The 25,601-nt window shown below is 38.4% G+C and overlaps 1 protein-coding gene across 1 annotated transcript in view; it reads right to left on the bottom strand.

The window, feature by feature from the left end:
* Positions 1–25,601, bottom strand: part of RP1 (RP1 axonemal microtubule associated) — a 178,995-nt gene that overhangs the window by 135,314 nt on the left and 18,080 nt on the right. The window contains exons 4-16 of the mRNA XM_065669368.1: positions 24,269–24,355; positions 21,252–21,372; positions 16,239–16,390; positions 15,518–15,596; positions 14,704–14,779; positions 13,122–13,198; positions 12,988–13,019; positions 12,720–12,849; positions 9,134–9,237; positions 6,973–7,146; positions 6,136–6,348; positions 4,095–4,272; positions 879–1,010 (exon numbers count right to left, since the gene is read on the bottom strand). Of these exons, the coding sequence (XP_065525440.1) occupies positions 879–1,010; positions 4,095–4,272; positions 6,136–6,348; positions 6,973–7,146; positions 9,134–9,237; positions 12,720–12,849; positions 12,988–13,019; positions 13,122–13,198; positions 14,704–14,779; positions 15,518–15,596; positions 16,239–16,390; positions 21,252–21,372; positions 24,269–24,355 (1,555 nt within the window). The remainder of the gene's footprint in view (positions 1–878; positions 1,011–4,094; positions 4,273–6,135; positions 6,349–6,972; positions 7,147–9,133; positions 9,238–12,719; positions 12,850–12,987; positions 13,020–13,121; positions 13,199–14,703; positions 14,780–15,517; positions 15,597–16,238; positions 16,391–21,251; positions 21,373–24,268; positions 24,356–25,601) is intronic.

The raw sequence follows: 25,601 nt of genomic DNA, 5'->3' as shown, positions 1-25,601 counted from the left end.
GTGGAATCTCTAATATAACCTTGTCTTTAAAGCTCACTCAAAGTAACAGGTATTTTTGCACCATGTGGATGTGCCTCAATATGCTGTGTGAAGCTCAATAGTTCCATTTATCCCTTCTGCTTTTCATGGCAATGTGACATGGTTCAGGCTGTACAAACAGCATCCTTTGGTACATTGAGATAAAAGAGAGGCATGAGGTAAACATAATCATCCCCTCTCCTTAAGAGATACATTGTTCGCTGTTTGACACATCTTCTTTGGTTACTAGGATGCCGAATACCCCTATAAAACGTTTTCAGTTTGGAAAACATTGTCTTCTGTGATTTGTGCAATTTCTGTTGCTAAAGAAGAAAGTGGTTGTTTATTCAAAAAAAAAACATCCAGTAGACTATCACTCCAGAAGCATGACCAGAACATTGTTTATCTACTCCTACCTGCTAAAACACAGGCATAAAACTAGCATGCAGTGCACCAAAACCTTCTTATTTCCTTCAGTGAATCACAAAGCAGAATACGTAAGAGAGAGCATAAACAAAATATTCTGTTACTTTCAGTGATCTTTGGATTGGGCTCTGTGGCATAGCAACCTCTTCATTTCCACAAAAATAGCCCTTACAATAGTTGGCTTGTTACTTTAAAAACAAAAGCAATGCGAAGTTATTCAACTCACCGATTATTGCCTTATCAGTAAATCACATTCTAATGTCCTTTTAAAAACAATAACCAGTAATGTGCTTTATGTTGTACGTATGCATGCATAAATCAATAGTCTAGAAAAGCTATTCATTGGCCTTTCTGGGATAAGTCACTGCAAAGGTGCATGGAAGACAGACATAACACAATGCTATATCACAACTACTCCGTAAACTGGTGCTTACTTGAGGGTGGAAAAGTTAAAGAGCTTTGAGATATTGGCTTCTGGGCTTTTGCTGGTTGGAGCTGAGATTCACTGAAGTCCTTTTTCTCTTGATTGGGTGCTGCAGATGTTCCCATAGGCTTTTCCCGGCCAACTGAAACAATGAAATGTAAATTTTGTCACTAGCTACAAACCATTTGCTTTTTCTTGCTTGGAAGCTTCACATACATTCAGTGACAAGTGCTAATAACAGATCTCACAATTGTTCAACACAGTGGACATTGAAATTGTTTCCCTATGTATTGCACAGCCAGTAGCAATAGGCTTTTATATTTAGTAGCTTGCCACAAAAAGGGTAAAAAAAAAATCTGGCATGCCAATAAAGTCCTTTTACTGCTTTGAAAATCTAAGTAACTATTTAACATGGATGTATGAATAAAATGGCTAGTTAAAGTGCAGTTTTCCCTAAACTAAACCTCTCCACCCTCCTGGTGTTTTCTTTAAGAGTGAACACTGAAATGAAAACTGCTAGAGGCCATTTCTGATAACAAAGTACCAAACAGACAATCTTGGTTGCTCTCATGGAAAATATTAGCTCCCTTCATCTTCCTTTTACTGAGCAACAAGAACTGAAGCCTGTAACAAAGTACTATTTAGCTTGATTTTAATGGCATCAGTAAGCCCTGCTTTGTTGAGAATCTCCATTGAAAAGACTGCTCCTCCAAAAAGTAACAAAGAAAAATATACTTTCCTCATTTCTACAAGGACACAGTGACCGAAATATTCTTGTCACCTTGCAACAAGTAGGGACTGAATGGTAGGGGTGCCGTTAGGTGACTTTCATAATGCTTCTGTATGTCTCAGTAACAATACACATAGAACAATTAATAATAAGACTGGTTGTACATTTTAATACTTTCTCCTGAAGATAAGATGAAGCTCATTCAAGATGAGCTTGTTCTGCTTGTGCCTGGCAAAAACCTGACTGACTTCTTCAATCTCAAATGTCCAGTTTAGTTTTCTCATGAGATATTTCATTTCTTCATCTCTGTAGCAATGTCCATCAGATAAGAATACAAGTGCTTAATTCCACTGTTTTCTGCAGTTATAATCCAAGTCAGCTTGCTGTGTTTGGTAACTACTTGTCATAGAATCATAGAATAGTTAGGGTGGGAAAGGACTTTGACTCTAGTTCCAGCCCTCTTCCATGGGCAGGTACCCCTCACCCTAAACCATGTCACCCAAAGCTCTATCCAACCTGGCCTTGAACACCGCCAGCGATGGAGCATTCACACCTTCCTTGGGCAACCCATTGCAGTGCCTCACCACCCCTACAGGAAAGAACTTCTTCCTTATATCCAATCTAAACTTCCCCTGATTAAGTTTTAACCCATTAGCCCTTGTCCTATCACTACAGTCACTGGTGAATAGTCCCTCCCCAGCATCCTTATAGGCCACCTTCAGACGATGCTATGAGGTCTCTATGCAGCCTTCTCTTCTCCAGGTTGAACCAATGAATTAAAATGAATAGAATCATAGAATCATAGAATAGTTAGGGTTGGAAAGGACCTCAAGATCATCTAGTTCCAACCCCCCTGCCATGGACAGGGACACCTCTCACTAAACCATCCCACACAAGGCTTCATCCAACCTGGCCTTGAACACCGCCAGGGATGGAGCTCTCACAACCTCCCTGGGCAACCGATTCCAGTGTCTCACCACCCTAACAGGAAAGAATTTCCTCCTTATATCCAATCTAAACTTCCCCTGTTTAAGTTTTAACCCGTTACCCCTCGTCATGTCACTACAGTCCCTGACAAAGAGTCCCTCCCCAGCATCCCTATAGGCCCCCTTCAGATACTGGAAGGCTGCTATTAGGTCCCCACACAGCCTTCTCTTCTCCAGGCTGAACAGCCCCAACTTCCTCAGCCTGTCTTCATACGGGAGGTGCTCCAGTCCCCTGATCATCCTCGTGGCCCTCCTCTGGACTTGTTCCAACAGTTCCATGTCCTTTTTATGTTGAGGACACCAGAACTGCACACAATACTCCAGGTGAGGTCTCACTAGAGCAGAGTAGAGGGGCAGGATCACCTCCTTTGACCTGCTGGTCACGCTCCTTTTGATGCAGCCCGGGATACAGTTGGCTTTCTGGGCTGCGAGCGCACACTGAAGCCGGCTCATGTTCATTTTCTCACCGACCAGCACCCCCAAGTCCTTCTCTGCATGGCTGCTCTGAATCTCTTCTTTGCCCAGTCTGTAGCTGTGCCTGGGATTGCTCCGACCCAGGTGTAGGACCTTGCACTTGTCGTGGTTGAACTTCATAAGGTTGGCATCAGCCCACCTTACAAGCATGTCAAGGTCCCTCTGGATGGCATCCCTTCCCTCCAGCGTATCAACTGGACCACACAGCTTGGTGTCATCGGCAAACTTGCTGAGGGCGCACTCAATCCCACTGTCCATGTCAGCGACGAAGACGTTAAACAAGACTGGTCCCAACACCAATCCCTGAGGGACACCACTTGTTACCAGTCTCCAGCCGGACATCGAGCCATTGACCACAACTCTTTGTGTGCGGCCATCCAGCCAGTTCTTTATCCACCGAGTGGTCCATCCATCAAATTGATATCTCTCCAATTTAGAGAGAAGGATGTCGTGTGGGACAGTGTCAAACGCTTTGCACAAGTCCAGGTAGATGACATCAACTGCTTTACCCTTATCCATCAATTCTGATGAATTAATGAACTAAAATCAATTAAAATTCATGATGAATTAAATTTTTCATTCTTCCTCAGGAACCAATGAATTAAAATTTTCATTCTTCCTCAGGAGAAGAGACCAGCACACAATCCAGTTGCCATGATCCAGAGTGGGCAGAGAGCTAATTTCTGAGTCCTAGTTAGTTGACTAGAACAGGTCAGCTCCCTAGTGAGGAAGATTTTGGACCGCAATAGCTCTCAAATCTGGCAATGGGACAGAAGAATCACTTAATGAATATACTGTTAAAAAGAAAAATTATTTCTTCCGCATCATTTATTGTTATAAAAAGAGAGAAAATTAGAGAAATTAGCTAAGTATGCAGGAGAAATTATGTGCATACAGTAAGTTTTTCAGCTTTAAAATTACTGAAAGAGAACAAGTAAAATAGTGTAAATTTAGCTTTCACACTTTTGCTTTGATTTTTTTCAGTTAGAAATACTAATCTCTAAGGTATACTATACAATATTAAGAAATCACATACATTTGATGACCTGTGGGTAGAAAAAAATGTTCCTTTCTCCCGTGTTAATGACTGGCTTAGCCTGGCCATCCGGCAGGAGACCAACATATATCCCTTTATGTTGCACTGATTCTAGACTTACAGATCCAGTTTCCAAATTCTTCTCAATTCTAAAGTGACAGTATTCATCACCTGTGCCCTAAGAAATTGAAAACAAAACGTGAATTTAACAACTGAACTGATGGAGCAAGGCAAGTTGGATGCCTTTTTAGGAATTAAATATTACTACTTTCTAATAACATTTCAGATTAATTTTAGGTTCTTCACAACATGCTGCACTAATACACACACAAAGACATACCAGCACCATATTCCTGTTTATTCCTTTGTGACCAGAAAGACTGATCACATGATTTGAGTAAGTGTGTGAAAGACCACATACGAAAGCATTTTGATTTATGTTAGGATTTAGGCAAAGTCTAGGATATATTCAAAGGATTACCCCACCTAAACAACTTTCAGATGATTAGGGAATGTGAAAATACCTAATTTGGAAATCCGAGTATATTTATATACAAATTGGTACATAGCACAATTTGCTAATGCTACCCGGTATAACATCTGTTAAATATGCTTTTGTTCTTTTCATGAACTGCAACTCTTAACATTTTTTCCTCCATTTTATAGCACTTACAAGATTAATCTCAAGGCCTTTATACAATCAAAGCCTCAATAGACCTCTACACCATGACACCTTTTAACAGCAATAAATTAGCATGTCTGTTGATTTTAAAGTACACAGGACCACACACAAATGTAGCAGTCACAGTAATATGGCTGAGACATCAAAGCCTACCTAGTTTTCAGAATATCCTTCTGGCCAGTACCAAATACAGACTATAAAAATCCTAGTATAACATGTCTCAGAGAAGAGGACTCACTCTCAAATTACACTTTTAACCTCAAAAAACACTAACTGCTAAAGAAAAACATGCAAGTTGCACATTAAATACTCCTTTCAATCTAGACCTCCTGGTGAAGGCATTGCTGAAAAATTGAGCCTATATTCAAAATATGGTACAAATATCTTAATCTCTGATCAAACTATATTGGAGTCAATGACAAAGCTCTCATGGACCTCACATCTGAGTTCTTACACGGTTCTATTTCATACTCACATGTAGAAACTCCCAAATAAAAATTATGTGAGAATGTGAGATATTTTAACTTGGATGAACAGACTCAAACTGCAAGTCAGTGCAATACTCAGTTGCTTACCTCTTAATAACTCTTTAGTGCAGTTTATCATCAATTTATTTAGATTCAATATCATTTTAAGCCCCTGAACATGTTTGTGTTCTCACATATTCCAAACAATTATATCAGTTCATATCAGCAAACAGTTATAGGATTAGTAATCATTGAGTCTAATGAGCAAATACTGACGCCTCATTCTCCTTTTTGCTCTCAAATGTAAATCTGCAATAGTTACATTCCTAGCAGATATATTGAGTCCCGAAATCAGAACATTTCAACCATCCACCAAGCTGAGTTTAGTTATTACTAAATATGCAAACTACTGGTGAGGTATTTGAAGAATAAATTGTATGTGGTTGCCTGATGAATTTAAAAACAAAACAAAACAAAACAGCTTCATTTCAGACAAAACAATCATTTGTAAAAGCTGGGACACCAACATTGCTACAACAATTTTCAAACTCACACCAGTCTAACTGTGGTTGTTTAACAAAAATCAAATAAACAGTACAGAGTCTTGACAGAATCATCAACTGTCTCGCAACACATGAATTTTAACTACATCCACATTCTGAGTAAACATCTAATCTGATCTTTACAGTCAAGTGTCAAATAGACATAACAGCATCTCTTGCTGTATTTTTCTATCTTTCCTTGGGCAAATGAAGTAAAAGATCTGAAAATTTTTAAATCTGAACTATGTTTTATCAAAGTTTTATCCAAGCAAGTATAAAAAGATTCTCTCCTATCACTGACAATTTACTCAAACTGTCTCCACAGAGAAATACAAACAAGAAATGCTTACTGTTCCATTACACTGGTCATCTTTGATCTTCAGATACATCCTTGGGTTTCTCACACTTTCAAACATGCAGAGTCCAGAGCCAATTTTATGCACCTTCCAGTAGGATTCTGGCTGCTGCTGACCTGCTCCACTGCAGCTCCCATCAGGTCTAAGGGACAGAGCCTGGCAGAGACTTGTGTTAAGCAGAATGATGGCACCATGGTGAAACACACCCTGCAGATCAGAGACAAGTCCTTCAATAGCACAGTTTTTCTCCATATTAAACTTTGATATTGATAGTGTTCAGTTTTATTTCAAGCACTTATTCATGCATAAAACATAGTGAGTCCCAAGTAAAACAAGAATGTCTTCAGTCTTTAAATATTTGCTGCTTTCTGTGCAGACATCAACCTAAAAAGTGGAAAATCTTCCCTACTCCACAGCTTCCCTACTTTTTGTTGTTCAGCAGTGCGAGCGCAACATCCAAAGCACACAGTCGAATTAAGGAGCTTATCTCTTTTTCCTTTTCTTTTTTTTGGGTAATTTCCCATGCAGCTCTCCTGCATGTACCTACTGTCCTACTTTTCCAAGCTTTACTACAAAGCTGAGACACACATCTCATCTGCGTTATAGCCCACCCCAGTTGGTATACCATCTGCAGTATTGGCACCTCTCGTCCCAGGAGGGCAGGAAAGGGAAATTTGGCTAGAGCCGCCTACCTGTTAAGCTGTAGTTTAGCTCCACCTGGTGGAAAAGGATCACTCTTATAGCTCGCAATCCCCCGACATCTGATAAGAAATCTTCTTTATAACAGTAAGCTTTAGAAGAGCCTCTGTAATTTGTCTCTGCCCATCTTACCTTAACATGCACAACAAATTCTTTGGAAAGTCCAGCATATCCTGTCGTTTCATCAGGTACTTTGCCATGAAGATTGAAAGTGACGGTGTGACCCAGGTTCCTGGCTGACTCAAGAATAGCACAACCATTCGGTTGAAGGTGAACACAGAGCTCACAGCAGGCTTTGTCTTTGCTCTAGCATAGTCAAAGTAGAACTAATAAGTTATATAAATTATATGGCAAAATCCAAAACAGAGTATCACAATATAGGTTCTGAATTGTTTGAGTTTCCACAATACTGAGAGTCAAGTATGAAAAAATCTTTATATTTTTCAGATTTGCAGTCCTATTACTTAAGTCCTAAAATTGTGGACTCTCTGGAATCTCAGAGCACAGGAAAGGTTCATCTTAAATTAACAGAGATCTGAAGATAACATGAAAGATACCCTGGGTGCCTCAGTTGGAGATGGATTTAGGGTTGCAAGCTACATATGAAGTATAAAACTGACATAAACAGAAAATGAACTACAGGAACTCTCTGCCACCAGCCCCCCTCCTTTTGCCTCTGTGTTTGTCCTCATTTTTTTATACTGTTGAACACCCAGGGAGACATAAGTTTAACGTGAAAAAGTAAAGAAATTTGCTGTCCATGTTTGCCTGTTCAGGTTTGAATACTCTGTGATCCCATTGTATAAAAGACACAGTATACAAAACACATAATTAAATATTTTATCAATTCCATCATCAGTCTCATTTTGAAATAAACCTAGGTTTTTAATGAATGGAAAATGCTAACAATCATCCCAAAAATTTAAAAGATTTCTAGCTTACATCATCTAACATTTTTTCAACACTTTTAAGACTTCAAAGAATCGATATTTCTAGGGAAAATTTTCATTTCCAAGGCACTTTCTGAAGAAAAAGCTTCATACTCAAAAAAATCTATCTACCAGATTTGGTATACCTTCAAAAGTGAAGGAGGAAATGTATAGATTTCTGAAGAGCTTGTGAAAAGAGTGAGCCAATATGTCCTCAGAGTATAATTAGGTATGTCTCATAAAAAATTTGCAACTTCTGTATTGTCTTTGTCTTTTTGCTTTACATTTACCTTTTTTCATTCCAAGGACCTCAGATAGTTTTAAATTACAATATTTTTTACAATCCATGGGAAAAGGAACATCTTACACAACTAAAAATAAGAAAATTGAGATACAGATTTTCCATAGGTTGTTCAAAATCATAAAGCATGTCAGTAGCAAAGCAGAAAAGAGAAAGTTAAAATTTAAGTACTCAGTAAATATAGTGAGATATACTGCAATGTGACAGATTGTGAGGGATTCTCTCTATCAGAATTACGCTAACGAACACGAGCATCAGAAAGTCCTTCAAGGAGGTCTCACAGTTTGCATGACAGCCTGACACTAGCCCCACTGAAAAGCTTAACTAACTCTACTGAGAATATTCTATACCCATCAATGCTAATGCACATCATGTGAAAGAGGAGTGGGACCAGCTCTGAGTATGAAATTATTAATTGGATAAATAAGGGGAAGAAGAACTTGAAAATGTGAAAGGGAAACAGCTTCTTCGCTCACCAGAAGAAGAGTTTTATAAAGAACTAACTTCTATAACTCCATTTCCTTACTTGTATACTGCAAGTGCTGAGAAAGAAAGGAAACAGAAGACTTTGAAGATGGGAGGAAACAAGTCAAAGTGAGTCTAAACGAATGTGGTGTATATTAGCTGGCTTGTGACAGGCATGTTACTTAGAAAAAGATACAAAGGAAAAAACGACGTTTAAAAATCAATCTTTAGAATTTACACTTAGCAAAAAAAAAAAAAAAAGAAAAAAAAAGAGGAGAGATAATAGGGCATTGCAGGTACCTTGTCAGCATGTGGCAAGCTGATACAAATTACAGCTTGGAATGGCCTGCTATTCCCACATCAAATAATTTATTCTATTAAAAATTCTTACCAAAGAGTAAAAAGTAAAGTGAAAGAAAACAAAGCCCTGTATCTAAATTCACCTGCCCATTGGCAATTTCCTGGGTTCAATTCTGCAATTCTTAACTCTTTATCTGACTGGAAAAGCAAGTATTTATCAGGTAGGTTACAAAGAGCATCATTTTGAATCAGGCAATGACATAATTATGAAGCAGAAATCAGTAACAGCATTTCCTACCTTTCCGATTACATGGCCATTGACAAGAGCAAGAGCAAGGCGTGGAATCTGATGACTGCTGAATATACATACATTTCTTCTTTTGACATTTACATCAAAAATGCCTAAGAGTTAAATGAAAAAGATGATAAAAGTATGAAAGTATTTTAATTCCTATTTGCATTTAATTACAATCAATGATTTATCATTTTCAAGGGAAAAGAATGACTGATTTTTTTAACTCAATAGATCAAAGAATCTTCTCATTCTTTCAGGAAACGACATCCAGAGACTACTGTCTGTTTCACTGCCTTGAGGAGAAAAACCCTGAGAGCTAATGATAAGACACAATTTTGGTTTATTGGTGTATATGCTTAAAAAAGCCCATAAAAAGGAGCCAAGGACTCTGGCATAATGAACTGGGCTATAGCAACAAATTTATATATTTACAAATTTACAGTTACAAATTCAAATAACACATGATGTGGGGAATGTAAAGCTCTCAGGTAGGAAAAGGGAATTAATTCTCTCTATGTCCATATCAGAATTTGTAAAGCAAATCTTGCATCATAGCTCATGGCTTCTAAAATTCTAAATCTGGCCGATTTTCCAAACAATTACCTCTTACAGCTACAAAATTCTGATGAAAACTAAAGTAGCGCCATTTTTATTGCTCCCAGCAGCAACACCTCATATTTTTAAAGTGTTCTACCAGTACATTATGCTGCCTATTTGTAAGTTGCAGCTGCCCCTGAAGGAGTCCATAATGTAAGGTTTTCAGAGTGTCACTGGGAGCATAATAATCATGCAGCCAAGGATCATTGTGCCCATCGTGATGATGCCACAAATAATAAAATACAGATGGGGCTTCCAGTCCTTTGGACAAGATAGGAAGGACACATAACTGTAACAATGGGTCTTTGCTTTCAGAGAGAGATAAAGCTTCTTGAGAAACTAAAACACCCTAGACCAAACCATCATCTGGTATAATTTGCCATCACCACTTTGAAGGCCTTTGAGTTACATTGCTTTAGATCTGTTGAAGACAATTAAACAGTTGTACCAGCATCTGAAATGCAGAGTTTTGTATTAGGAAAGATAGGTGGATAATTTATGTCAGAGGACTTTATTCCAAAGCATACACAAGGAAGCAGAGCCCCTACATGAAAATTTAAACAACCTTCCCAAGTCAGTGCTTGTGGACTTCTGTTGCACGTGACTATTCGACAGGCTTTGCAAACTACTCTACAAATAACTAAAATAAATCCAACAAAGGAAAGATGTTGTTCTGAAGGCACAAGAGTTGCATGATAGGTGTCTGCATTCATTTTGTACTTGTGTTTGTTCTTCACTCTGAACTGTAAAAAAAGAATGCATGGTTATTCCTGTACCTCTAACTCCGATATAAGAGCAGCTTGTTCAGAAAAGTAAAGCTCTTTTTGATTACCAGTTTAATTCCTAATTATTACTAAATCTTTGGGAGGTCGCAGATCACACTACTAATTGTTATGGCTTCCAATTAAATTTATTAACAGTCAGTTTATACCAATTTTGTCTTGAACTTTCTAATATATTTAATTATATTTATCGTCTCTAATGATATTTATTAGTCATGCATCAGATTTTACACTTACACAATTATACATATTATTAATTGAATATTGTGGAGATAACACTCATGAATTTCACATCTAACATGTAAAAACGCACCAAAAGAGTACAGAATGCAAAAAAAATGTCATATTTATGTCTGAAAAATACCACTTGAAATGCATTAATTTATAGAAAGGACAGTGCATCTAGATGAAAATCATTACAAATTCTGCAGTGTGAACTTGAATTCTGTATGTTAGAAGATTATGAACTCTGTGATGTCTAAATGATCTAATTTGACTTCATCATATCAGATACAATCCATCAATTGAAGACACAGCATTTAAGAGCAGCACATATGTGCTTGCTGCATCAGTACAGATTAGAGACCTGTCCTGGGTTCAGCAGTGGCAGTCATTTTTTTCCTTCTTAGTAGCTAGTGCAGTGCTGTGTTTTCATTTTTTGGCCTGGGAAGAGAGCTGATAAAGCCAATGTTTTTAGTTGCTGCTCAAATGTTTGGTCTGGCCAAGGACTTTCTGAGCCTCATGCTCTGCCAGGGAGGAGGGGAGGCCGGGAGGAAGCAGAGACAGGACACCTGACCCAAACTGACCAAAGAGGTATTCCATACCACAGCACGTCATGCCCAGGATGTAATGGGGAGTTACCCGGAAGGGCTAGGGACTGCAGGGTTGGACGAGGGATCGGTCAGTGTTGGGCTGAGGGGAGTGGGGCAAGTTATTGGTTGGCTGGTGTTGAGGTGTTGTATTCTTTCCTCTTGTTATTTCCTTTATCATTATTACTATTGGTGGTAGCAGTAGTGATTTGTGTTATACCTTAGTTACTAAACTGTTCTTATCCCAACCCGTAGGAGTTGCATTCCTTTCGATTCTCCTCTCCATCCCACCAGGAGCAGGGGGAGGGCAAGAAGGGGGGGGAGTGAGTGAACGAGGTTTGTGGTTGGGTTTAAACCACAACAAGACCAAATTCCTACAAGCAGGTAGTCTGTTCTGTTTCCAGTTTATGATCCTAAATGGATATCCTTGGAGGAAGGACACTACCATGCTGTGCAACTGCTTTCAAGCATTTGAAATATGTGCAGATCCTAAAGCCATAGATAGGAGATTTGAGTTATTCTCTGTTCAAGTCATCAAATACTTTGAACTCAAGCACCAATACTGCTAGCTAGTAAGAAGAGCTTTAGTAAAACAGATTAACGCCCACTTTCAATGTTTGTAATATTACTGATCTCACATATTATACATTTGAGTTTTCTGGTGCAGCTTTTCTAGGGTGATTTTATAGGCTTTTTAAAGAATATTTATTACACTGTTCTCCATACACCCTGGTGTGTCCCAAAAAATTCTGTTCTGTCGCTTCCAAAAAGAAGTAGGTAAGGTCCCTGGCAAGATGTTAGAAAGGCTGAGCCGTTCCATCTCTACAAAGATGACAAAAATATGTTTGCCTAATATGATCCATATTATAGTTAAGTGCTAGTAACACAGCAGGATGGAAGCTGGTAAAGAGGAGAACCTGGAAGAGTCCCATTAAAAACAATTACAAGGATGGAACTAAATGAATTTATGCATACATATATATATATGTATATATACACACACATATATATATCTATATATACTCCCTACTAGTGAACTATACCTGGAAATTTCAACTTGCTAGCTTAGATAGATTTAGTTACAAAGGACTGTAGCTTTCCTTGCCATGGCAGTTCCATGGGAGCACTAAACTGCAGATGACAAGAAGTTTCTATTTGGTAAGAGAAAGCCAGCGGTAAGACAGCATATGTGATTTTTGGTCTGCTTTATATGTAAACCAAGCATATAATTTCTGAGTTCTTATAGCCATTAATACATGTAAACATTTTAAGTAAAGAAAATGTTTATTGTAATTATCTAGTCTTATTTATTACAAGAATCACTACTGAAGATCACAGTGAACTACAAATTCCTCCTTTCCTGTGTCTTTTATGCACACATCCACATGAAAAATACTTTACCATATTTGTTTTTCTTGTCACCAAGAGCATCAACTCTGCCATCCGGACTGAGGCAAATGAAGCCACGGGTGAGCCTGTTGTAAAACTGAAGTGTATTGCCTCTCTGAAATTTCCACTTTTCGGCAGCCCACTAGTTTTGTAAACAAACAGAAAAGACTTATAAGAAGATAATACACAGGAATTTGACATACGTGAGAACAACTGACCTGATTTCATGCCAAGCATAATTTGAATGGTTTAAATAAAAAATAAAAAGGTGTATTCTTACAGTTTCTTCTATCTTGAGTTCCAGCTCTTGTCCTGTACAGATAAAAACCATGTAATTAATTTACAGAGCATCCTCATCCCATTTGACATAGTTGCAGTGAAGCTGGGTCCTCTTTCCCAGCAATTTTTACTTACTTCCTGGAAACATGCTGGCATCTGTCACAATCAGTTCTCTAGCAATACTGCCATCATCCTGCCCCTGGTCCAGCCACCTAAAAACCAGAACCCATTTCTGTAATATAACCTTGATTAGCAACTCCCAGAATACCATATATGTGGCACTTGCATACTGATACTTCCTGATCTATTAAAATCTCAAGGATGACAAACAGCAACACAAAAAATCCAGCTTTTGGCAAAAATGTTTTTGTTTTTATTTGTTCTTGATGAAACTTTCTGGATGGAGGTACAAGGGCATAAACCAATTATTACAAATCAGAGAACTCATATTGATCCCAGATCAATAATAAAAGGTGCAGTGCAGTGCAAAAGATGATTGCAAGAAGGTTACAGCAGGATGCAAATTGTCCCATGCCCTGAAAATCCTTATATGGGGAGACAAATCCAACATTGGCAACACTTTTACCATGTCTGAACTATACTTTTACAACATCATTGTACTTGCTTCACATACACTTACGTAAGTTAACTCCATTTGAGTCAAAAGGATTAACACGCTGTGAAAGCAAGATCAGCAAGCTCTAACAATAACTAGTGTATATCCTGTATTTTTCTGCCTGAAATGGATTTGAATTCTCCCTAAATTATGTATGAAGCTAGCATTATAGATCTCTTCATAGCAGTTCATCTCATCTAGAATACAGAATCAAAATTAGGTCAGGCAAAGATGAGGTGCTGTGTCTGATAGGCAGAAAGCCCTTACTCACACATAAATCAGTTTCAGTGTGCACATCGCTCACTCCAAGCTGTCTCGGGCAGTTATTTATTCACTCAGAGAAGTGAGAGGAGGAAATAGAATTGGGGGTGCCACTGCAAGCTGCAGCTAGATTCAAACGTGACTGGACTTTAAGATTCCCAATATTTGCACTGATCTTTATCAAATATAATTTTTTCACAAGGTGTTGAGAATTAATCAGGAGTAGATAAAATCAGAAACGAGCTACAGAACAGAGAAGATTCACAGCAGAAGCATCTGCATGGGAAAAGGCAGGGAAGTTAAGATTGCTTCATATTACATTGCAGCTCAGTGACAAGCTGCAAGGCAAATGAGAAAAAGAGATGTGCTCAGGTAGCTGTGCTTCCAACAGCCATTCCAGAAGATCTTAAAGTCTGGTCCTGAGCTCAGTGAACCCCAAGTCAATCTCCACACTAACTCCAGTGAAGTAGGATCAGTCTGTTAGTGAAACAGCAACCCACTCTTCTGAAACACCTTGCATCGCATGACATGGAAGAATGGATGTACCTGTGGATGTCAGATCCAAGGTGCTGGATGTGGGGAATGTGTCAAAAAAACACATTTTGAATAGTTCGCAAGCTGCAAGAATGGAAAGTTCCAGGCAGAGCTTTTTATTACTTTTTCATTAGATCAAATGCACCAGAGGTTTGGGGCAGGTACAACTCAGCTGTAAAAAGAAGTGGACCCATTTCATCTCACTTTTTAGGAAACATGTATTTCCCTTGACAGGTCATTTCAGAAGAAAACCCATGGGTAATTACAAATTCAGTAAAAATCTAACCCAAATGAAACACCACCAACCTGTGACAAAGGAAAGTATAATCCAAATCTGTTGTAGGATCCTTAATTACAACTTTGTCCAGAAACCAGCCATTTCCTTAGAATAAATAACAAAAAAAGAAATAAATGTTATTTTATGAGAGACAGCTTTAATGAGATCTGACTTGCCACAGCTTTTCCTTTTCTATTGGGACTGCAAACTCTGAAACTCCTGTGCCAGTGTGCTACAGTCACCACTGCCCTGATGGATGGAGAGAAGATAGTACCTGCTCTAGGTACTGCAGAACTTGCTCATGGGCCTGCAAGTTCCTAGGTCCCTCCCTGGCTGTCATGGCCCTGATTGCTGCCCTTCATCCCCCCCACTTAGTCATTGTATGAGACTTGTTTTGCCAATCAAAATGTCAAGAAGATTAGATAGCAACTTATCGTGGCTCAAAATAAGTTGCTATGTTTTATAATATTTAGGCTGAAGAGCATGAAAAACAGGCCTTGTGACTGCAAACAATTCAATGCATGTGTGACTGCATATTCAATATCTTATGCACAAACACTCCCCCCCTTTGCAGTTTGTCCATAGGGATTAGTAAAAAATGACACAGTAGAAGAGGAGGGTGTCCTTAACATAATGGTTGAGAGTATAGGGAAAGTGACACAAAACATTTGAAATTTATGATAATACAATAAGGTATCTGTGTCACTTGAACAGTTTCCTTAGAAGCCTTTGTCTTTCACTTCTACAATGTTCTCATACATTCAGTTTTAGAAATTAATATTATATTTCAAAGGAAAAGTTAGTAACTGCAGGCAGTATTCAGTGACTATATATGTTTCTGACCTGATCCAAGACCGTTGTGTCCTATAACAATCTTGTACAAATGTCCAAGGTGCACAGCTTCCACAGCAAAGATGTCAGTCTGTAATCAATCAAGGAAATCTCAGTAAAATCGAAAAAGCAGAGTATTCTTCAGCCAGGGAATCCCAAAGACCCATAAGCCCATAGAACTCTTCTGTCAGTATCATCCTCTAAAATGCCAGCTAACAAAAAGGAAAGAACCAACCAAGAAAGAGAGATTTCCTGAAATAAAAGAAGTAAATAAGGCTGATCACTTTGCTGATGGGAGTAGTTCCTTTCAGATGAATGGGGGCAGCCAGAGGAGAAACCTGCTGAAAGCTTAATTGGCTAAACAATTACAAATTAAGCAGATTTCAACATTAGAAGTGTGAATATAAAATGTAAAGTTTCATTTTCACTTATCAAGTCAATTTTTTAGAAGAACTAAAAGCAGAAGTACACAGCTTACCTGTTTTATAAATTAAAATTCTGACTTCCAAAAGCAATGGTATACCTTTAGAAAGTATTTTTGGCTTAATTATGGCATTTAGGGGAAACACCAGAATGCAGTAATTATCTGCTTTCTAATTGTACCTTGCCTGTGACAACTAGGCAAGGTGCATCTCAGGAATAACCTGATCATCTCAGGGATAATTCATCTCAGGGATAACCTGAGAGAGAAATCCAGCCAAACACATCAGAAAATGCTCTGTCTTTCACTTACTTGTCCTTTTAAAAATTTCTTGGATTTCTGTGACCTGAGCAGCTGTCTTGATCCTGTATCACCTCTTTCTCCGTAAATAGAAATATAAACATCGGCCTCAGTTCCAGCATTCCACAGTTCTCCTGTTGTCACATGCACTTCATAGACAGTCACTGCCAATAAAAGATGACAGCCTTTCATATCACAAACACTGTTGCAATTACAATAACATCTATCTGTGAATGTGCCTGTAGAGTCCATATACATCTGTGTCTAGGACAGTTAACAGTATAAAACCTTAAAATCCTATTCAATAGTAAAATAACATACAAAGTTGCTCTGGTGTTACATCTATGTTTTGTGTCCCAGACTGTCACTGTGGGGAATGCAAAGAGAACTAGACCTTAAATACACAATAGTATGTCTTTGTCCTGCAGCATCATTTGAAATCATCAGAAAGCTGAAAAGTAAATAACATAAATCCAAGTTTAGTCTCAGCATAAATGGTGAGATCAAAGCTATAACAAGCAACTAAAGCATTTTGAACGTACTGGTTAACCAAACAAGCAAAAAATTTAGAACCACAGTTTTAGTTTCCTGGGACCTAAGAACTAAGAAAGTTGCATTGTTTTATTATTTTAGCAATTCATGCTTTAGAATAGTACAAACTTCTTCTGTTACATTCCATTGGAGGTTCTTTAAAGGATGTAAATTTGAGAGAAAACCCCTAGAATTTAGATTCAATAAACTGGTTATTTAATAGAGATGGATAATGCAAATACTAATAAATTCAAAATCTAATGAAACTGGAGTAAAGACTAAGATGCATAAAAGCATGTATCAATAAAAAAAATGTGGTCATTAATATGCAGATATAAAACCCCATAAAATTCACAATTAAGATTAAAAATGCAAATATAATCTTCAGCATAAACATGGGAAAGGCAATGTTTACACCAACATACAGTAACAATATTTTGTTAGATCAAGTGAGGTACAGAGAATGAGTGGGAGAGAAAAATTAATTTTCTGGCACACAAGCTCTTCCTCCAGATGTAGGCATCCCTTGGCTTCTCTGTCTTGCAACTAGAAGAGAGTTTCTGGACCATCATGCCCAGAAGAACATCAACATTATCATTATTCAATTATCAGTTATATAAAAACTTATATAAATACATTATGAAGCTTGATTGTAATCCTCTGAAGGAGTTTGGGCCCACATCTCACTCTTCTGATGGACAAACATCTTCTTTTAACAACTACTGAAAATTTATTCACAGTCAGTCTGTATCTGCAATTGTGTTAAGTGGCCTGTCAGTGTTAACAAACAGCTTTTCCCTTGATGCTTTTTTTTTATGACTATCTCACATTTATTTACATGGCCTTTGAGTGCACATTATTACACAAGCTTTCTGTAAAAAATTTGGTTTGGATAATGGTAGCAATATAGCTGAAACAGTAAGCGCTCTGCAAAGGTTATTGCAATGTGCCCAAACAGAATGCTAGTTTGGTTCTAGCATCGAAGCTAACTCATTTTGATATGATGACTGGGTACCTCTAAACTCCACTGAAGTACTGTATGGTAGACATATGCTGTTAATAAATCCAGCATAGAGACTTAAAATAGCTAGCTTAAAAATTCAAGAAATTTTCACAGGTTTTTACACTTCTCTTGACCTCATAAACCTAGGGATCATCCCAGCTTTAATAAGTGTTTATGAGTATTTATAATGCTTACAGCTTTTATCCTAGGAAATAGTGACTCTCTTAATGGAATGAAGCTGCATCAGGGAAAGTTCAGATTGGACATTAGGAAAAGGTCGTTCACTGGTGGTCAGTCACAGGAACAGGCTCCCCAGGGAAACAGTCATGGCACCAAGCTTGTCACAGTTCAAGGAGTGTCTGGATGACACTCTTAGTCATGTGGCTCAGTTTTATGCAATCTGCAAGGACCAGGGAGTTGGCCATGATGATCCTCATGGGTCCCTTCCAACTTGACATATTCTATGATTCTTTCTTTCAGATATTCAATGGAAAAGTGTGCAGAACAGAGATTAAGAGAAGGAACTCCTATTTTCATTTATTTTTGTCTACAAGCGTACAACATTACATTTTTAAACACATCATTCTGAAAGTAGAAACTGTAAGGGTTAAGTTTATTTACAAAATTTAATTCATAGGCACAGGGGAAAAAATTATGAGACAGAACGAGGAGGTAAAACACATATGTTTTTTCATAAACATATGTTCAGCTATTATTACTTGGACAAAAGCCAGCCACATTTAAGGCTCTGAAGCTTTTGACAGTCTTTAGTTAGCAGTGTAGTCATGTACTATTTTTTCCCAGAGTACACCTGTCTCAATACTAAAAATAGTTTTCAGTTAGCAACTGTTAAATAATACTGTATTTTACCCACATCGTTTGCCATGTCACCACCTTATTTGTTTACTTCCCCATATTTTTATTTACAGAACAGATCATGGCAAAAGCAGAGAATTCATTTCTCCAGATTAACAATCCCATGTCTAAGACCACAACTATCCTTTATTCCTACAATTTCCTCTTTCATTGACTATCTACTTTTCAGTTTCTGCAAGAAGAAAAGCAAAGGTCCATGAGCCACCAAACACTGTACAACCCTGATTTATCCCCAGCATATAATTAAAGATTGTGTTATAAAAAATGAGCAGAAGGGGACAGAAGTAGGATAGTTGAGGATAAAAAGTCAAATGAATGGTGCTCAGTCCCTCAGCATTACAGCCACAAAGTCTCTATGTAATACTTCTTAACAGTTTAATTCAGACGTTTTTGCTTTGAATAAAAAGGCTGTTAAATCAGAAAGTGTTTCAGCCTCTTTTTATTCAGAAATTGGTTTTAAAGTGCCTCTCATCATCTCTCTCTCAGATTGAATCCAGACCTCTTCACTGTTCTGTTATCAAAATATCTTCTCTGAAGTTAAAAGCTATGTTCTCTTTTCACTGTCTCATGCAGAAATATAATATTGGCAAAAAGACACAGAGGCTTTCAATTACTAAGTTATAGATGAAACTCCCTTCTCCAAAGCCTTCAGCATGACCCCTCTTATACTAAGGCTGACAGAAATGCACAGAAGTTCTTTTCTTCCTCTACTGGGCTCAGGAGAAATTGTTAACTACAAAATGCAGATTGAGAGGATGGTTTAAGTGTGCTGTTGTCCTTTCCAATGCACAAAGATTTCTTGATAATAAAAACCTTTCATTATATCTTTATCTCAAAAACAGGAAAACAACCTACTCAGAAGAGCCTGAAAATTAGAAGGTGGATGAGGTCAGTGTCCCCGAATATTAAGCAAAAGAACACTGGGGAAGAAAAGATACTACAAGCAGGAGAATTGAGCATATTCAATATAACATGTTAATTATCATTAATTAACACTTATTTATGGGAGGAGAGGTTGGGTTTTGTACCAATGTGCTTGTATGACCCCTAAGCTAACAATATTAATGTCTCCTCACCAAAGACACCAAACCTCTCAGGAAGAAGGCTTGACAGCCTGAGAGTTTTCCTGCCCTCAAGGGTATAAAGATGATAACCACTCAAGATCAAAAATCATTGTAGTTAGGGCGTGTCAGCCTCCCTCTATGGCATTTTATGAGCCATTTACAGCTGCTAACTACACCACTGGAGGAAATCTCTCCTGCTATTCTTTTTCTCTTGACAACATATTAATGAGGCACAAACCTGTTTTTCTGCTCTCCTTTTCAGGTTCTTAATCTCAGTACTCAGTCATCCTATGTAACCATAAACACAGCTCCAGGCCATCCAGCTCTTCATTACAAGAGCGACTGCTGCACGGTGTGTTTCCCCACATCCACGGGCCATTTTCTGGGCTTTTGCCCCTCAATTTCGTCTATATCCTTTCCCCCTCACCCACAAGAGCTGTTACCATTGAAATACCTCCTAGCATTTCAGTTTTGCAGGATCAATGCAAAGTACCGTGAGTATACTACCAAGCACTGCTATGGTATCAAACATTTTGGAAAAGGGGTTCTGTAGTTTTTAGAGAACTTTGAATGGAAGTTTCTCTCATCCTATTAATCTTGTCCTCTGCAGCTGATATGATTGTTTGAGGTAGAGAAGAACAGGCTGTGGAATCTGTCCCAAGTGGACTTTACTCTAGTGAAAGCTCCAGCACAAGTAATAATGGTGGTGTTATAAGTTTTCTCCTTCTATTGTCATACCCTACAGGATGGGAATCTGCGTCAGCATTCTTGCTCCCTCACCCAGGATACACCAATCTTGCTATACCCTTGTATTTCCTCAGGCCAGAAAAGAGAAATGCCATTTGGAGAGAAGGGAGGATTCCACCCCTTTCCCATTGCTGAAGCAGAGAGACCATACAGTGACAGCATCCAGCATGGTGACAGGGACTGGTGTGATAGAGCCCAACAATAAAACAGTATAACAGCAGCAATGCCCAATATGATTTTTATCGTCTGACATCATTCACCTTTAGAATTATAACACAATATTTATGTTACTAATGGAGCTTCCTTTATCACTTTGAGCCTTCTGGAATAGTGTTAAAGTTTTGTTCCACACCCAGAAATTAAAAGTATTCCAGAAGCCTGTCTTAGCCACTTAAAAAAAAAAAGAAACTGAAATAGCAGCTACAATAGTCATACCAGAGCTATAATCCTCAGCTACTGAAAATAGAGTTTGTGATCTGACTCACGTATGATAGCTTCATGATAGTTATGCATATGGAGGTGTCCTGACTATTGCCTCTATTTTAAAGCAAACACAAATTCTTAAAATCTTACCAAGAGTCTTTTTTGAAGGACCTGTGAAATTCAAGGCATTAAAGACTCTCACGTCTCCTTTCCAGTGATTCTTAACCTTTTACCTAAGTATGCCCAGTAACCATAGAAAAACAACACAGAAAAAGCTTTGTAGCAGCCAAAAAGTAACAGAGGGCCTAATGAAAAACAGTTAACTCACCTCTACTGGCATCAGTCTATGGCCTGACTGGGCTAATGTAGTATTGTGCTTACCTGGAAGAACAGGCTGACCCTGCTGTAAAACAGGAAGCTCCATAGATACTTCCCCATCAGCCAGCCATCGATGTGCAGGGAAAGAAAACTGCTCCCCTGAGGAAAGGTTCAACAACTGCACCTAAACAGCACCAAGAGTAACAATCTAAGATGCTGATCTCATTCCAGATAGAACAGAACATGAAACTTCTGAGCTACTGTTGAATCTGTGCAGGTAGAACTCACAAAACCATGGGTTTGGGGCATGTTTGCTCCCTGGATACAACTGCCCCTCAATCTGACTTTTTACTCAGTCAGATTTGAAAGTGCAAAGCAGAGCAACTCAAGTGCAGACAAGAAACAGGGTTTATGAGCTCGGATGCAGTACCACAAAATACAGCTATGTTGTTCCAGCTGGTATATCCACGTGGGCGGGCACTAGGTGGCATGGCTTACCAAACACAAAAGTTGTCACTGGGAAGCTTGGCAATGCTTGCAGTTCTATTCCTTTATTTTCTTATCAGAAAAGGAATTAAAAGAACAGGTTTTGATTCTTCAGCACTACTTGTGACAAAAGAACCATTAACATGCTAGCTCCAACAGCTGTCTGCCCCACACAGTTCTTTTCCATGCTCAACTTCTAGCATGTAGCAGCAAAAGGACCATATGCACACTAGCTGAAGAGGGGAAGGAGGTCTAGTTATTTCATACCTCGAAGCATTCCTTAGCAAGCATTTCAGAAGCTGCAGTATATTAGAATAGTCCCTGATCATGCTAACTTATACTAGTAGCTACATGAGATTTTTGACCAGCAGAGAGAAGCACTTCTACCTGTAGTTTCACTCCTGCTCTGTTTTGCAGAATCTAGTATCCTAAATTCAAATATTGAAAAAATTTAGAATTACCAGAAACATTTTTCTCTCTTACTGCTTGAATACTAAAGTTTATAGAAAGAGATTCATCTTGTCTGAAAATCCTGGCACATCTTGGACTGTTAACATCCACTGATAGATATTGAAAAGGGAGCTTCGATTAACGAAGCAGCATTTTTATGGACATTTTCAGGCCTGATACCCTCTCAGTACAGAAACAGACACAGAAGCCATGGGATACTGGTGGAGGACTAGCATGGCTAACTATAGGAAGAGCTCTGCAGTTGTAGAGCACACTTCCTTAATTTCAGATCTTCCAGAAAAATTTAGGTTTCCCAAGGAACAATGACGTTTCAGAAAAGACAGCTGTAGGTTTTTTCTTATTACGAAGTCTAGAAATCAGTGGTATTACTCCTTTGGTCTTCTTCCAAGCAAAAAGTTAGGTTACTTGTAGAGTGTGTTTGGTTAAAAGTATTTCTTTTCTTTGACTTTGTCCGAAGTTGGAAAGTAGAATGAACTAACCCTGGTTGATGAATCACTCTCTAAAACCTTTCTCTGACTGACTGTGATTTTGTAAGGAGACAGTTAAAATTCATAAGCCAATAATCAATGGAACACACTTGTGTTAAAGTGTTAAATCCTTCTTTTAAAATGTTACTGTTGGTTTCAATTAGTAGATCCTTTTTTTGTCAGACCTCTTCAAATTTTCAGTTTAAATGGGTATCTTGTACAAAGCTGGCAGTGCAGCCTCTATTCCTAGAGGATGATGTACAACAAACCCACAAAGGTCCACTTGTTGAGTAAGATTTTATGATAATCAAAAATTCTAGTACCAACATTAAGAGTACAAATAAATGTTTTCCACAAGAGAAAATCCACTGTTCTCTTCTAGCTTCTCAACTCAGGTATGCTTTAGAAATTGCTGATAACCTCTCCCTCACTAGACAAAGCTATGAGGTATTTTCCGCCCTTTCACTGCTTACACACACACATTTATGAAAAGAAAAATAGCACAGGACAGAAGAAAGAAGTATCTTGAATGATATTCTGACTCCAGCATTCCCCAAAGCACAGCACTGGTGGAAAACAAACAGCCAGGCTTTAAAACCAGGCAATCCTCAGCTGAGTTGAAAGACATATAACCCTACAGTTCTAGCATGAAACCTCTCAGACAGAGTGATACTGCCAGTGGCACAATATTTCAATGTATACATGCACTGGCTAGAAGTATGAACTCAGTGTAACTTGCCTGAACTTCAGTTAACGTGGTCCAGGCATTACTTAGTCTCCTTCTGAGTCTCAGCCTCAAATGAAAACAACTAGTTAAAGCCTTAAATAGCCACAGAGTTTGAACTTTGATCAATGAATATTTAACTTCAGTGGACACTTTGTAATAGATAGAATTACCCTGAAATACAATTATAATGAGCTTACCAGCAGCTTCTAAAGCCCTTCGTAAACTGCTGTATCTTAACTGAAGGATAAGAAACTGTGCCACAAAGAGGGATGTATTTCAAGCATGCATAGCTTATCATTGGCACACATAGGTACATCACCAGTGTTAAGGATAAACATCAGATTCTTTCATTCCTGGTCCAGAAACCAATATGCCATGTTTCACACATGAAGCTTGAAACAGAACTAGCTCATTCTCTTTGGTTTCTTATCTTTACCTGCATCAAAATCTTTTTTAATTAAGGAGGGAAAAGAACCCGTTATTATCTTTTGCTCCTCAGAGACACAGAACTAGAAACTTTTGCAGTGTAGCTCTGGCGCTGTGCAGGACACAGCATCAGCCACAGATTTGAGGAGGACTTGGCTTGACTGTGTTCAATGACTGGGTTTCAGCAAAACTCTGTGGCATACAAAGACTTCAGAAGGCTCAGACTACAGCTGCCAACTTAAGCAGTTTTCCTTGCTGTCCAGCCACACATTTTAAAGGAAACATAATGTATTGCTCTCACTAAACAGCAAGTAAACCAAGACATGCCATCATAAGGTGCCTTAATTTCCACATTACAGCAGTCATAAATAATCTCTTAAATGAAGCTGCAAGCATTTAATGAGGCCAATATACTTATCTGAGGGATTTTTTCTGACTCATGTTTTGACTCCAGTCATAGCAACTGCTTGTGGAAGGATAAAATTCTTTCTCAGTGCTTTTACCTCTTCGCAGTGCCAGGCAGGGGAGTTTCCGGTATTTGTGTGCCCTATGCGTATTTTGTAGAGATATCCTATGTTTCTACCATTAACCTGCAAAAGAAACACAACAGAAGAAGCACAGAGCATTTATTAAAAGGAAAAGACATGCAACAGCAATTCATTTGGTAACTGTCTAGTGACAGTGTCTTTTTTTTAGAGAAATTAAATATTCTGATATTTAAACAAGTGTTTACAAGTATGTTTCCTGAGATAATCATGACAATCTTGGCTCTTTCAAAAGACAGCCATCAAAAAACCTATTGGCCTGCCAATCCCACTTACATGACTTCAGGATGCTGCTGTAGCTATTTTATTCCCACTGAACATTGGCCTTAATGGGAAATGAATACAGACTGTATGTATGCGTGTATGTAAATGTCTTGACCCTAAAACCTGGCTCAGTTCAGCATCTATGCCACTGACCTGCTACAAAACAATTTCTGTCTCCTAGGTACTTCCCCCATATATCTGAGCTTCTTCCTACCCATCCAGGAGGGGATGCCTCACAACTTTGTACACAGTTGTGTTCAGCTTTGAAATTACTTTTAAAAATAACTTCAACTAAATCAACTTAAAAAGCTGTATTTGAAAGATTAGCTCTTGGGCAGGCTGGATGAGTGTGTCCAGCACAGATAACAGGGTGCTGAGGGAGCAAGTTTGTATGAAGGTTATTCAAACAACTAGTTATGAACTTGAGTGTAGAAATAGAAAGCTTATCTTCAAGTAACTGGAAACACACCATGAGTGTCTTTCTTCCCTGCTGTATCTTATTAAATTATTATTATGTAGGCTGGATTTGCTGTCCTTCTGTTGATTTCTGTAGAATTCAATTTCGTGTTTTCATTTATAGTGTAGAGGCGGATATGAACTGAGTTCTCTGTATCCTCAACCTCACTGAACTTGGTGTTACAAACAATAGAGACAGAAAAGCGAGGACAGACCAGAGTTAAGAGAGATCTAGCATAAAGCATAAGCAGAGAGGATTTTCCCTTTCTATACATTTCAGAATAGGCACTCCTTAATTGTATGCAGTGCTATGGCTACTCACCTCAGTGGAACCCTCAGTCCCAAGCCAGGGACTGCCTCCATACTTTGCATTTAAAAATCATCAGAGGTGAAATTAATTGCAATAATGGGAGCAGGGAACAGAGCCAACATCTGTTGTAAAGAGGGTATTTTTACCTGTCAGGCACCTGGTTACCCATTTTATCCACTCCTTTCATTTTTATATCAAGAGGGTTTTTTATTATCTGAGGTGCTGGATTCTTCTGAGAAACTCAATCAGCTGAAGAGGTCT

The sequence above is a fragment of the Lathamus discolor genome, chromosome 2 (genome assembly GCF_037157495.1).
Source record: "Lathamus discolor isolate bLatDis1 chromosome 2, bLatDis1.hap1, whole genome shotgun sequence".
NCBI lineage: Eukaryota > Metazoa > Chordata > Aves > Psittaciformes > Psittacidae > Lathamus > Lathamus discolor.
The sequence above is the reverse complement of the archived record's forward strand: the minus strand, read 5'-3'. Positions and strand labels throughout refer to the sequence as shown.